The 13,327-nt window shown below is 53.5% G+C and overlaps 1 protein-coding gene across 1 annotated transcript; it reads right to left on the minus strand.

Annotated features, from left to right (window-relative positions):
- Positions 1 to 1,153: 1,153 nt before the first annotated feature.
- On the minus strand, positions 1,154 to 12,656 carry neurod4 (neuronal differentiation 4). Its single transcript, XM_006629414.3, has 2 exons — positions 10,921 to 12,656; positions 1,154 to 5,773 (listed from the first exon to the last, which is right to left on the minus strand). The coding sequence occupies exon 2, from the start codon at positions 5,765 to 5,767 to the stop codon at positions 4,631 to 4,633; it is 1,137 nt and encodes a 378-aa protein (XP_006629477.2). The 5' UTR covers positions 5,768 to 5,773; positions 10,921 to 12,656; the 3' UTR covers positions 1,154 to 4,630.
- Positions 12,657 to 13,327: the final 671 nt, after the last annotated feature.

Below are 13,327 nucleotides of genomic sequence, written 5' to 3' on the forward strand. Positions count from 1 at the left end.
TTAGAGCAGTGGATCCCAGTCCTGGTCCTGGAGGAACAGTCTTCTGTTTTTTGCTCCAGCTGAGATCTCAATTACAGGCTCACTGATTTCAGTTTTCTGTGTGGGCCAGATTTGCACATTTGCTTTCAGCTCTTAAAAGGTCAGATGGGATTTATAATTGGGACCAATGTAGTATTAATTCAGGTTTGCTGCCTGAAATCTAGCTAACCAGATGTCTGCAGAAGGAAAAACAAATTCTTTATGATCGTGTATGCCTAATACAATATCACTCCCACTGTGGGCATGCTTGATACAGTATCAATCCTGTTGTGGACGTGTCTGATACAGTGTCACTCCTGCTGTGAACGTGTCCGATACAGTGTCACTCGAACTGTGGGCTTGTCTGATACAGTGCCACTTTCAATGTGAACGTGTCCGATACAGTGTCACTCGAACTGTGGGCTTGTCTGATACAGTGCCACTTTCAATGTGGGCATGTCAGATACAGTGTCACTCCTGCTGTGGACGTGTCTGATACAGTGTCACTCGCATTGTGGGTGTGTCTGATACAGTGTCACTCGAGCTGTGGGCGTGTCTGATACAGTGTCACTCGCATTGTGGTTGTGTCTGATAGTGAGTCACTCCCCGGCCATGTGTGCTCCTCACCAACTGATCACCTCGTCAGAGCTGCTGAATCAGAAGACACAGCCAGCAGGTTGAGGAGAGGCTGTGTGAGGCTCTGGGAGCTGAAGCTGTAGAAACAGTGCCCTTCAGCTGGGGTATTTCTGACACACGGGACTGACTGGAGAAACAAGTTCAACACAAGTCTCAGCCAGCAAGCAGGCCAGTGACTGTAAGTCACCAGTTGGCACTGGAGCTGGAATGAGAACCAGCAGACACAGTGTTCCTGCAGGGAACCAGGGCTTTAGAGATGATGATCTCTTGGTGACGTTGCAAAAAAATCTTCTGGATTGCAGGTCTCCAGGACCAGGGCTGGAGATCCCTGGCTTATAGGAATTGGACTGGGAGAGAGAGGGTTCAGGATGGGGATTAGAGGGAGGGACAGAGGAATAGAGGAAAGAAAGAAAGGCAGTACATGAGAAATAAATGTGGATGCAAAACAAAATTGGAATTCAGTGACAATACACAACAGGCAAAACAAAATCTTCTGGAGCTTTTTAAAAATCTTTATTTTGGTCAAAAAACATATTATTTTGTCTCATTCTATTTTCTCTTTAAAAAAGCAGATAGAACATCATTTGTACAAAAAAGGAAATCTGAGGTCTGTACATCTCTCATGAGCGTTATTGCTATTCGTTTACAGTCACAGGTCAGCTTGGGGCTTAATGTGGACCAAATCTGTCCCCTTTTCATACAAAATTAAACTTTATATTCAGGGAGGGGGTGACAAAATAGGACACCCCAAAAGAGAGGCTTCTTTCTTATTAAATGTCTTACTGAAAATAGATCTGCGTTCATATTTTCATACAAAATGAGGAATTTGCATAGTCAAATGGATTATTGCTGCTTTTAAACTGTTAACGTTTCACCTGCTCTCAGGAGAGCGCTAGCTGTGCTAGCGAGGCAGGACAGGGTGGAATGGAATGACAAAGCTCCCTTTCTTGCCACTTGTTTCTGACATTCACCGCTGGGCTCGTGCAGTTTGTTTCCTGTCTAACCCTCCTCGATCTAGAGGTGCCAGTCCTCAGGTGACTGGGGACAGTCCTGTCTGCGGCACGGGAGGATGTCAGACCCAATCGCATCCCCCCTACTTGTGGGCCTTCTGCAGTTTCACTCCGTCAGCCCTGCTGCCCCTACAGCCAGCAGCTCCGACAGCTGTGGCATCTGATGGAGGGCAGATACAGCCCCCACTGGCTACTCCTCCGGTTCCGTTCTTAGCAAGCCAATGCAGCTGCAGCCCACACTGAACCAGACCTGAACTAAGTCATTGCCACACGTGTTGAATGACTCTGTGGCCTGTACCAAATCAGTTTCTCTGCACCAGCACCCAATAGCCAAATCAAGCCAAGCCAGTCTGCTTTGCGCTGAAGCAAGAAACCACTGAAAATCAGAAATCTGCTTGATGTTGAGTCCTGGCCGCTAACCCCACTGGTGAGTTTTCAGTTTCCTCTGAGCCTTCAGGACTTGGTTCTCCAGGACCAGGAGAGAGGAGCCTCAGTCGAAAGGCATGTACAGGGTTTCTTGGAGCTAGTGCAGTATAGAATATAGAATATATAATATATATGAATAACGTTTCTTTTCTTAAGTGCGCTGGGGGAAATATTTACAAAACCAAAACTGAAAGATGACAAAAAACAATACAAAAAAGACAAATAAATAATTTATATACTTTAACGTAAAACACTGGCAAATGACTCTATAGGCAGCCCAGGCTGCCTGGACAGAGACTGGACAGCAGAGAGATCTGGGCCAGAAGACACCCCCTGTCACTCACTCTTCCGTTCTTGGGGCCCCAGAACACGTCTTCCAGCCATCTACCTAAAATCAGGGGGCTCCTAGCGGATCCATAAACTTCTTATTTGAACCCCAACCCTACACTCCACTCTAGCCTGAGCCCCGAACTCAACTCTAGCACTAATCATAGCTCGGCCTCAGCTCTAAGCCCTAGACCCGATCACAGACCCTGTCATAACACAAACCAGACCAGGACTTCCAAACCCTGACCCCAGTGCCTGCTGGGATTCGATTCAGCTGCTTCCTTAATTAGACCCTTCTCTAAATGCATGGTTTGTTTGTTTGTTGACCCTATGTTGTAGCTGTCAGTTCCTGAAAAGTCTCCGATCTTTAGTTAAATCCAACAAGGTGAAGTTATCTTGAAATCCCTACGAGTTTGAGGGATAAAAATCTTGGCAGTTCTTCATTGATAAAAGTACCAGCTTGATAACCAGCTTGTACCAGCCTTAATGCAGTAATAAAACCCTTTCCTTATCCCTATGCCAGACTCACCACATCCACTCTCTCTAGAGCAACAGTCCAACTTTCGATAGGTCAATCATCAACAACAGAGGAACCAGGAAGAGTTACTAGAACTCAATTAAGGCTTAATTGGACCAATTTATCCCTCTTCTCCAGGTCTGGAGCTGGAAGAGGGACTTACAACACCAGCAGGACTGTTGCCTCCCAGAGAGTAAACATGGGGAACCATTGATTAGGCCTGACCGTACCCACAGGCCTCACTGTGCCCTTACCCATAGTCCCCCTGCTCTACTCTAACGCTGACCCAGCCCTGGACTGCAGCTGGTCCACTGCATCTGCTGGAGCTGCGGTTGTTCAGATACTTCCGTATCTGGTTTTAACCAGATTGCTTCAGATCTCCTGAGTCCTGTGCCAGACTGTGTAAGCAGCCCTTAATCCTGTACAGGGCTGTGTCAGCACTCCCGAATCCTATACTGGACTGCATCTGGACTGGACTGTGTCAGCACCCCAGAATCCTGTACTGGACTGTGTCAGCACTCCCGAATCCTATACTGGACTGCATCTGGACTGGACTGCATCAGCGCCCCCGAATCCTGGACCAGACAATCTCGGTGCCCCTGTAAATTCTGCCAGTGTGCAAACAACACGTATAACCACAAAAAAACAATACAAATAACAATGCAAATAAATATTAAATAAAGGTTTAAATAGACAAATTTGTACATTTATAGTAAATAGCAATTATGACACCAAAGAATCTTTCCGGGGCGGGGAGCAATGAGGTCTGGCTCACATGTAAGTATTGCTCCCCGGACGCAAACAGCTCCCAGAGTCCAACGCCTCATTCCGAGGTTGCCTAGCTCCGGAGTGGGAGCGTTTTGGAAACAACTTCCGGACTCCAATTATTGGCCCAAAATCTGGCACCTTACAGATACGTGTTTTAACTATTTCATTTTTTTAAGAAAATAAAGGGGCATCTTGATTTCCCATCAAGGAGAGAGAAGTCATGGGAACGCCCTGGCTGGAAGAGGGCTTCTCCGATGTCGGTGTGCCACGCAGCTGGCTCTGACACCCCCCCTTTGTCCGCGGGACGGCCCGCGTCCCGCTGGCCCGAAGTGCTGGTGGGTCTGAAAGCCACGATCTCCACTCTGTCTCCGTCTAAAAGAGAAGATTTTCCTCAAGCGTGGAAGGACACAGGACCTCTCGATGCCGTCTGTATCCCAGAACTAGGGAACGGAATGAAGCTGTCTGTTTTTCCCAACACACTTGCGGCTCACAGTGCCCTCCTGCCAGCTGCTGGGAGCCACAGAGGTGGGGAAGGGCAGCGGGGGTACAGATGCAGTCACACCCCGCCCTGCGAAAAGGGAATCTCGGAGAGTCCCAGAATACATCCAAAGGGAATCTCGGATAGCCCCAGGACACTTCTGAAGGGCATCTTGGATAGCCCCAGAATACTTCCAAAGGGAATCTTGGATAGCCCCAGGATACTTCCAAAGGGAATCTTGGATAGCCCCAGGATACTTCCAAAGGGAATCTTGGATAGCCCCAGGATACTTCCGAAGGGAATCTCGGATAGTTGCTGGATGGGTTTAAATGTTAAAGTACTTGAAAAGGCAAAGCGGACTCCTGGCTTCGACACATTGCCCCCCCGCAGTGAGGAGCAGGAGGGACAGGGAGGGGGGTGTCAGGAGAGGGGTGGGCAGTGCCCCCGGGTCTACTCGTTGAAAATGGAGCCCATCTGAGTGCCCACCATGTGGGGGGCAGGTGCGGCGTACGGCTCGAAGGCCACGTCCAGGGGCAGGTCGTACCGCGTCACCGCCGTGGGGAAGAGGGGGGCGTGGCCCTGGGGCCCCGAGAGCCCCGCCACCGAGGAAGGGGGGTAGTGGGGGTGGCCGAGGAAGCCCCCAGCGTGGGCGTGGGAGTGGGCGTGGGCGTGGGCGGCGTAGCCCTTCTCCACCTCGTGCGGGGATGGCTCTTGCTTGAGGGCGAAGTTCCCAGTGATGCTCAGGGGGGGCGTGAGCGGCCCGTCGTAAGGGGGGGTCCCGCTGCTGCAGTCGTGGCCCGGGGAGGGGTTCTCGTAGGGGCCCCCCTTGAAGCCCGGCAGAGGCTTGAGGTGCAGGAGGTGCGAGGCCTCCAGGTTGCCGTAGGGAGGGCTGGGCAGCCCCGGGGAGGGGTAGCTGAAGGGGTGCCCGGGGGCCATGGAGGCGCCCAGCCCCACCCCGCAGGGCACGTGCTGCTGCTTCTCCTCCAGCTTGTCCAGCAGCACGGGCGGCGCCCCCAGCTGGAGGCAGCCGGCCACCAGGTTGCTGGTGGGCTGGGAGAGCCCCTTGCACAGCATCTCGATGAAGCCCCGGCTCTCGGGGGACTGGCCGGTCTCCAGCACCTCGGACAGCGCCCAGATGTAGTTGCGCGCCAGCCGCAGCGTCTCGATCTTGGACAGCTTCTGCGTCTTGGAGTAGCAGGGCATGACGCGGCGCAGGTTGTCCAGGGCGTCGTTCAGGCCGTGCATGCGGGAGCGCTCCCGGGCGTTGGCCTTCACCCGCCGGGCGCGGAACCGCTCCAGCCGCGCCTTCGTCATCTTCTTCTTCTTGGGGCCCCGGCGCTTGGGGCCCTTCTCCCCACACTCGCCTCCCTCTTCCTCCTCCTCCTCCTCCTCCTCCTCCTCCATGTCCTCCAGGTCCTCCATGTCCTCGCTGCCCTGCTCGCCCGCCCCGCAGCCCCCGCCCGGGCCGTAGCACGCCAGCTCCGCCGCGCCCTCCCCGTCCTGCGAGCTGACGTCTTCCTCCATCCAGCCCAGGGAGCTCACCAGCTCCGCCACGTCGCTGGCTTTCCCGTAGGGCTTCGTCATCATGGCGCCCTGCAGAGTGCGAGAGGGTCACAGTCAGTCCCGCTACCCCAGTGCCCTCTGCGGCCCGACCACAGCCAGCGCCCCCCGTGTGACTCTGCCACCTCATTACGTTACAGCCCGAAGAACGCTCTACACCGGAAACGCTGCGTTTCTCCTTTGTTTATTTTTGATGGCTGAATTAAACTTTACTTGTTCGTCTGCAGCCCGCACAAGCTGACACGGCTCCCTACCTAATAAAGATCACAAAGCCTAGTGCTTCCTGGGATGCAGACCCACGACTCCAAGGTGCCAGCGGTAGGCTGTGGCTTGCGGTTGGCATTCAGGATTCCTGAAGACCCTGTGTGTGTGAGGAGGGTTCAGCCAAGACTTACTGACGGCCAGGGACACAAGCCCCGTCCAGTGACAGTCTACCCAGCAAGCTCTAACTCCATTCCATTGTGCTGTAGCCCTTCATTCAGGCTGACCCTGCTCTATCTGAAGGGCTTGCAGCGAGGGGCCTCGATTAAAGCAATTAAGTGATTAAGGATCACTCTGGTAATGAAGTCTGTGGTTGGATCCGTGCCCCGCAGTGGAAGAGCAGGGGAGGCCCCTCAGCTGGCAGGCTAGCATGGCGCTCTTATGAAGTCAGCCACTGAACCTGACCAAGGCCCAGACCCCTGGATCGGGTTTGAGTGTGGCGAGTCTGGAGAGGGAGGAGGGGGCAGAGGGCTGAGGAGATATTTAATCAGTGCTCACGTCTGCAGGCCAAGCTCAGAGAGAACCAGACCCCCAAAACCCTCTCTGCATTCTCACAGTTCTCTTCAGAGCCCTTAAATCTGTCACCCCCCCCATTTGCTGGCTGCTTCATCCAATTCAGGGCCATGGGGGAGCCGGAACCTATCCCAGAAAGCAGCGGGGGTGAGGCAGGGTACGCCCTGGACAGGACGCCAGCCCATCACACACACACACAGACACACACACTCACACCAGGGCCAGTTTTCCCAGAAGCTGTTTAATCCACCAACATGTCTCTGGTCTGTGGGAGGAAACCCGCATGAATATTCGCAGCCCAGATTCAGAACTGAGCCCAGCCCTTCGGCGCTGCGAGGCAGCAGTTCTGCCCACTCTGCCTCTGTGCCGCCTCCTGAATGTATTCATCTCCAGAACTGGCCTTCCATGATGAAATCACCGCTCTGCCTTCTGAAAAACAGGCTGCCTTTCACTGACGGGTTCAGAACCGACATGCATTATGGATGGAGACAGGCTGTTCCCGTGCTCGCGGCCCTGCTCCTCGCCCGGCGCCGGCAGCCCCGTGCCCACATGCGTATTCATGCAGGACCTGCGCCCTGCCCTCCGCGAGTAACCCGACACCCCGCTGGCCGGCCCGCATGCATAATGCAGCGTCAGCTCCTGTTTGCGCGAGCGGCACGCGCGGCCCCCGCCCACACACCCGCTGGCCCCCCCCCCCGGGCTCCCAGCAACACGGCTCGGCTGGAACCGGGGCCTCAAGAAGGACGCTTTCCTTTAAACCGCTTGATCTGTCGACGTCAATTCAGGCTGTGCAGCGGCCCCTGGGGGCCCGCCGTCGCAGCAGAGCGTCTGCTGGAGGAATCTGAGCGAGGAGCCGGGTGTGAGGGCGTAGAGGCAGCGTCCCATCCGGGAGTCGAACCCGGAGTCTCTGGGGACATCCAGGGCTTCCTCCACAGATCTGCTCTGCTGACAAAACTAACGCCCTTCCCCCCCACACACACACAGTATTAACTGGCAATCAGGAGCCAGTAAAAGTCAATATTCATTTCCTTTTGGCATTTTGACACGAAACACATGCAACAGGCTCACATCAGACTCATCTCACTGTCCAGCTACGCCTCATGTACAGTCAGTAGTGTGGACCTCGTATTGGCCATTGACTATTAATGCTGTGCTAACTGCAAATATCAAACTGGGTTGAGTATGTGTCAGCCTTGTTTTCACAACAGCCCTGGAAATTATTATTAAGGCGGCGCAGAGGAGATTTGAGATTCCCGCTCTTAAATTGAATTGGTGTGACATGTTTTGCCACTGGGGAGCCTGGAAGGGCCAGTGGGACAGTATGGATGGAGTCGGATCTTTCACCCACGTCCCCAGTCTGACTGACCATCCCGCACACCAAGACTATGACGGTCTTGCTGTGAACTGAGAGTTTATCCCACAGCACTCAGTTGGGCATTTATGCGCCTGACTGGGAAGCCTGTTTCAGACACTCGCAACTCTCTGTGTAAACACAGTTTCCAGTTCTCATTCCTAAATGAAGACCCTTTAATGTCCTGCTGTGACCCTCTGTCCCTGCTTCCCTGCTAGGTCACTGGACAACTTAGGAATTGATATCTTTAGAGATTTAGCTCCTTTCTGTTCACGGCGTGTTTCAAACCAACGATACACGGAATCGTTCTTGTTTTTCTTTGTGGAATTGCACGCTAAACTACACGTGTAGTGTATGTAGGAAACAGCGGGGAAGCCGTCATTCTACGATTCAGCTAAGTCGAGACCCCTTTCATTCACCGTTGCCGAAAAGCTGCCTGCGTGTTTTTCTTTTCCTCGTGGAACAAACCCCTACGTGCTCCTTATTCACGCAGAGCTGACCGCCTCCTCTCTCCTCTCCTGCTCGGCTTCGCCTAATTGCCTCGCGCACCCGGAAATAGGTCAGTGAAGCCCGGTAGGTCCGACAGACTTCGACAGGGGACTCGCACGCTTCTGCCAGCCTGCATCTGAGCCGTCTGGCCGCGCGGCGCGGCCCTCGCGGAGCGCGCGGCTGCAGCGCGCCGGCGAGCAGAGCTCTGCGGAGAGAAGCTGTTTGAAATGGTGTCCAGTCAAGCGAGCCCGGAGAAGCCGCGATGTGCGAGCGAGCGAGTTAGAGCGAGGGAGAGAGAGAGAGATTTCTAATTTCAGCACTGGCGAGCCGGACAGCTCCCTCAGGAAAAGGCGATCTGGATTTATCTCGAAAACTCAAATGCCCGCATTACGTTCATTACGCATTACGGCCTCTCTGTAAAAGCCATTTTAATCGTTTTTTTATCCCCTTCTACCCTGAACATCACCCGATCACTAGCTCTATAACTAGACACTGTTATGCGTTCAACATGTGATAATCGGAGCTATGGGGCTGATTTAATCCGACAAAAATATTCATAATTACCTATTACATCTTTTCTCAAAGGCGTGTACTGAATTTAAAAATGTTGAAATCTCCATCCAGCTACCTGGTTTGGAGTTTAATGCTTCTTCTACGAATTTGCCCGAACCTAGAGAGATTCTTTGAGAAACGTTGCTGTCTGTCTACAGTATCTCACTCTCTAATTGCGTATGATTTACTCCCCCCGAGCTGCTGGGAATCGAGATCGCCAGAAAACTGTCTGCATGTCTGTCCTCCCCAGTTGTTTAAAACCCGCGGACTCGCAGCTGGACGGCTGACGGAGACGCGCCGGTCTGTCCTCGGAAGTATTCACGCACACAGCTGTGCGCGCTTCGACCGGTTTGCCGTCCTTAAACGCCTCTTGAGAAGTTCTTCCATAGAGCGCGGTAGGCTGGACAGTGTGCAGGAGGCTTGTTTTCTGAGAGATCTCGGCGAGAAATACACTCAGGAGGACACGCCGTAGGGGAGAGGGGCCGCTGGCTATCTGGGACGCGGGGGGATTTAGCCTGACAGCTCAAGGCTGAGGTCCTCGGCTTTAATTCTAGTTTAGCCCAGATAACAGCGTCAGCGGACACCGAGCCCAAGACACAAACAGCGAAGGCAGGAGTCAATCCCGGAGACAGACACGGATTACTACCTCTGGAAAGCGTGCGTGTGTGTGTCTCTCTGTGCCTCTGTGTGTCTCTCTGTGCCTCTGTGTGTCTCTCTGTGTGTGTGTCTCTCCGTGCCTGTGTGTCTCTCTGTGCCTCTGTGTGTCTCTCTGTGTGTCTCTCTGTGCGTGTGTCTCTCCGTGCCTCTGTGTGTCTCTCCGTGCCTCGGTGTGTCTCTCTGTGCGTGTCTCTTCGTGCCTCTGTGCGTGTGTCTCTTCGTGCCTCTGTGCGTGTGCCTCTGTGTGTCTCTCTGTACCTCTGTGCGTGTGTCTCTCTGTACCTCTGTGCGTGTGTCTCTCTGTGCCTCTGTGTGTCTCTCTGTGCCTCTGTGCGTGTGTCTCTCTGTGCCTCTCTGTCTCTCTCTGTACCTCTGTGCGTGTGTCTGTCTGTGCACGCGCCTGCGGGTCCCTGTCTTCAGCTGGGCTGCTGGAATGAAACCGAGGAGCAGTTTTATGAGCAGGGCTTGCAACAGAGGTAACATCCATTAAATAGCAGCAGTGATCCTAATGCAATTGTGGAGTACTCTAGCGCGAGGTCAGACGCTTTTCTCCGCTTTTGAACGCGTGAGAGCTGCCGCTGTGCGTGTTAGTGGTACCGCTAGTGGTTTTGTTCTGGCTTCAAAATGTAGCTAAATGTATAAAACAGCCTGGAAGATAGAGCTGCGGTTTCGTGGAGAAGAACCGGGACCGGGAGCGTGGCGCTGACGGTGTCTGGCGCGAGGTCAGACACGCATTTCTCAACCACCCCCTGCGCGTGCCACGCGTTCCGAGGCGCGGGGTTCGGATCCGCTCGAATCCCGACGCTTAAACTGAGCGACTTCAAGACCCATTCAAACAAGTTAAATAAGGAGACGTTCGATGCACCAAACTAAAAAAAAAAGAATTAAAGTTAAGAACTAAAGAATGGATAGAATTTACAACAGAGTGCGATAACAGCCCAGTGCAGTTCCTGTAGCTCAGTGTAGGAAGTTGGGTTCTTATGTATTGTTATGACCAAAATCACCTGGGGTACGAAAATGCAACAAAATTGAGGACGGTTTAAGGGACAGCAAACTCACATAACCTTAAAAACAGCGCAATTCTGAGCTCAGACTGAGAAGATAACACAGACCTACAGAAGCAGAACGCGTATCAGACACAGTGCTGTGGCGTTTCAAAGCTGTCTTGTGTCAACAGGCTACACAAAATCACACATATCCACATTTGCTCGCTGTCGATTTCAAGTCCATTACTGGACACATAATTAATTACGGCTACATGCTGACATTCTGCCATAAATTCCTAAAGGTTTTTGGTGCTCTTTATGTTTCGTAAACGTGCTGTTTGTCGGCGTGAAGCTGCTTCTGAGCGCCTTACCTGTGTCCCCGGTGCTCCTGCCGCTGTCTGTCGGCGCCTCTCCGTGCTCCGCCGGCCGCCGTGACGCTCCGCCAGAGGCCGGGATCAAGTGCGCTCTGGGGGCGCTGGAGGGTTTGAAAGCTGGGTCTGTGTTTTCCTCGGGCTCTCGCGCTCGGACCCCTGCCTCTCTCTCTCTCTCTGTCTCCTTCAGCTCGCGCTGCCTCTGGTCCCGTGCTCTCTATCACTCCATCCGGGCGCCTGGAACTTTCACTGATGAATGTCAGGCTCGAGCTCTGATTTTTGCTTTTCTAGCAAACGGGACGTGGAGTGGCCCCTCCCATTACAGCCCCCCCTCACCACACACACACACTCTCACCATCCCGCCCTCCACTCTCTCTCTCCCTCAAGCGCTGCCCGGTTCATCTGATGTTACTCACACGCGCGTGGCCGGGCTCGTGGCCAAAGAATGACACTGACCGAACCGTCCCTCTCCTCTAGGCGCGAGAACAGCGTCGCGCCCGTGTCCGGGCGGGAGAGGCGCGGAGCTGCCCCGAGCGGGGTCTGGAGTCCCACCTGCCTATCGAGTGCCTGTCGGGACACTGGCAGCGGGGGGGACAGTCCTGACAAGATCAGAGGACAAGAGGAGCTCGGAAACGTCTTTTCCGCCTGACTTCCGAGTCGGTCCGGTGTAAACCGTCGGTCTGGCCACTGCGCTCCAACTGCAGGAGGTGTTGAAAAGAGTGTACTGGAAAAGATTATTCAACTTTTTTTTTAAAGTGAAGTCTTTAGAGAACGGTGGGGTCAGCCGACAGTACCCCACAGTCCCCATTCCGTCGCGTGAGCCGCACGAGAGTACACAGCCTCGGCCGCGTGTAACAGGATTGTCCCTGTCACGCTGCGACTCATAAATTATTCATGCCTTTATTTTTCACGCGAGAGGCGGTCCACAGAACAGGATAGGGATTGCATTCTTTGTGGACTTTCCGGGCCGCTCGGAAAACTGAGAGTAACATTCCACTACGAAGTTGATTTCAGGTTTTTTTTTTTAAATAACTTTCCCCGTGGCCAGTGTAGCAGACACACCGGCGACTCGCTGGCTTGTCAACAGAGCAGCACGCGGGGGTTCAGGAACCTGCGGACCGCGAGAGAACTGGGCTGCGGGTCCAGATTGCGTACTGAGTTTACGTCAGCAGTCCCGTCCGCTGCAACAGAGTCACAGTGAGCAGCAGTCTAACCTGGCAGACAGTGGGCACAGGGCAGGAAATAAGACGCCACCACCAGCAACAACAACAGCGACGACGACGATAATGAGAATAATCAGTAACAGTTACTAACCTCATGTGGACCGATCTCAGAAGCTCAGGCTGGGATGAAAAGCAGGTGATTGCGGTACGTGGTTCTGGGGGACCAGTAGGGGGCGAACGTTTGATCCCACTGGATCAGGATTTCCAAATCACTGACCAAAGATGGTGACCAGCAGAGACACTGTGCTGTAGGAGCTGCTGTCTGTCTGAATGAAACATTATCATCCGGCCCCGAGGGCTTGGTGATTGAAGATCTCCGGACTGCTGTAGGGGTGTCCTGGATAAACCCCACTCTGCTCCTGCACAGTCTGTCCTCCCTTCACCCCCTGGAGCAGCAGTGTCTCTCTCCTGCCCTGAGCTGCTGTGCAGTGGGGCTGCAGTGTGTCTCCCAGGAGGGGCTGCTCTTCACTGGGAGAGGAAGAGCAGTAAAGTGGGTCCTTTGGGATGAAAGGCACTATATACATGAATAAACATGGAAGACAAATTAGTTATGTAGTGAACGAGTTAGACTCGCATCGCAAGACGAGCACCGTCTTGATCGGATTATCTCAGGCTTTGAATACGTCTGGACTCAGAAAGTCCAGATCTGTGATCGGCTGCGTTTAAGTCATGCCCCCTTGTCCGCACCGGGGATACAGGACGTGTCCCGAGCTCGACAGAGAACGGCCATTGGGACTAAGTAATTAATTTAGCCACACTTACACATTTGAGAATTAATAAACACGGGGTACCAAGATAAATGTTTTACACGTCAAAATGGAGGCAAGTTTTTTTGTTAAAACCGCTCCTCCGCTCGCTGAACCGAAAGTGCTGTGGAGTTCAATGCTGCTGCTGTCATTCATCTGTTTTCTTGTGCTGCAGGGTTTTCTTAAATCTATTATACACCTCCAAACACACACACACACACTTTCTCGTCCTTCTAACCCCTCTCGTGCACCCGCTCCCCGCTCATGACCAAATGCCGAGGCGCACCAAGCGCCGAATACGGGACTTCTCCTCGCGCGCCCCGGGCCCCGCGGCGCAGACGCGGCTCCATTGTCCGCGCGGCGCAGGTCGCGAGAGCCAGGCTTGTGGGCCGCACGTGCCCCCACTCTAATCCCATTGTCTGCGAGGGCTCACATCTG

The sequence above is a fragment of the Lepisosteus oculatus genome, chromosome 1, assembly GCF_040954835.1.
Source record: "Lepisosteus oculatus isolate fLepOcu1 chromosome 1, fLepOcu1.hap2, whole genome shotgun sequence".
Taxonomy (NCBI): Eukaryota; Metazoa; Chordata; class Actinopteri; order Semionotiformes; family Lepisosteidae; genus Lepisosteus; species Lepisosteus oculatus.

Bases quoted from the DNA above. Each gene is read 5' to 3' on its own strand.
- neurod4 (XM_006629414.3), bottom strand. From the start codon at position 5,767: ATGATGACGAAGCCCTACGGGAAAGCCAGCGACGTGGCGGAGCTGGTG.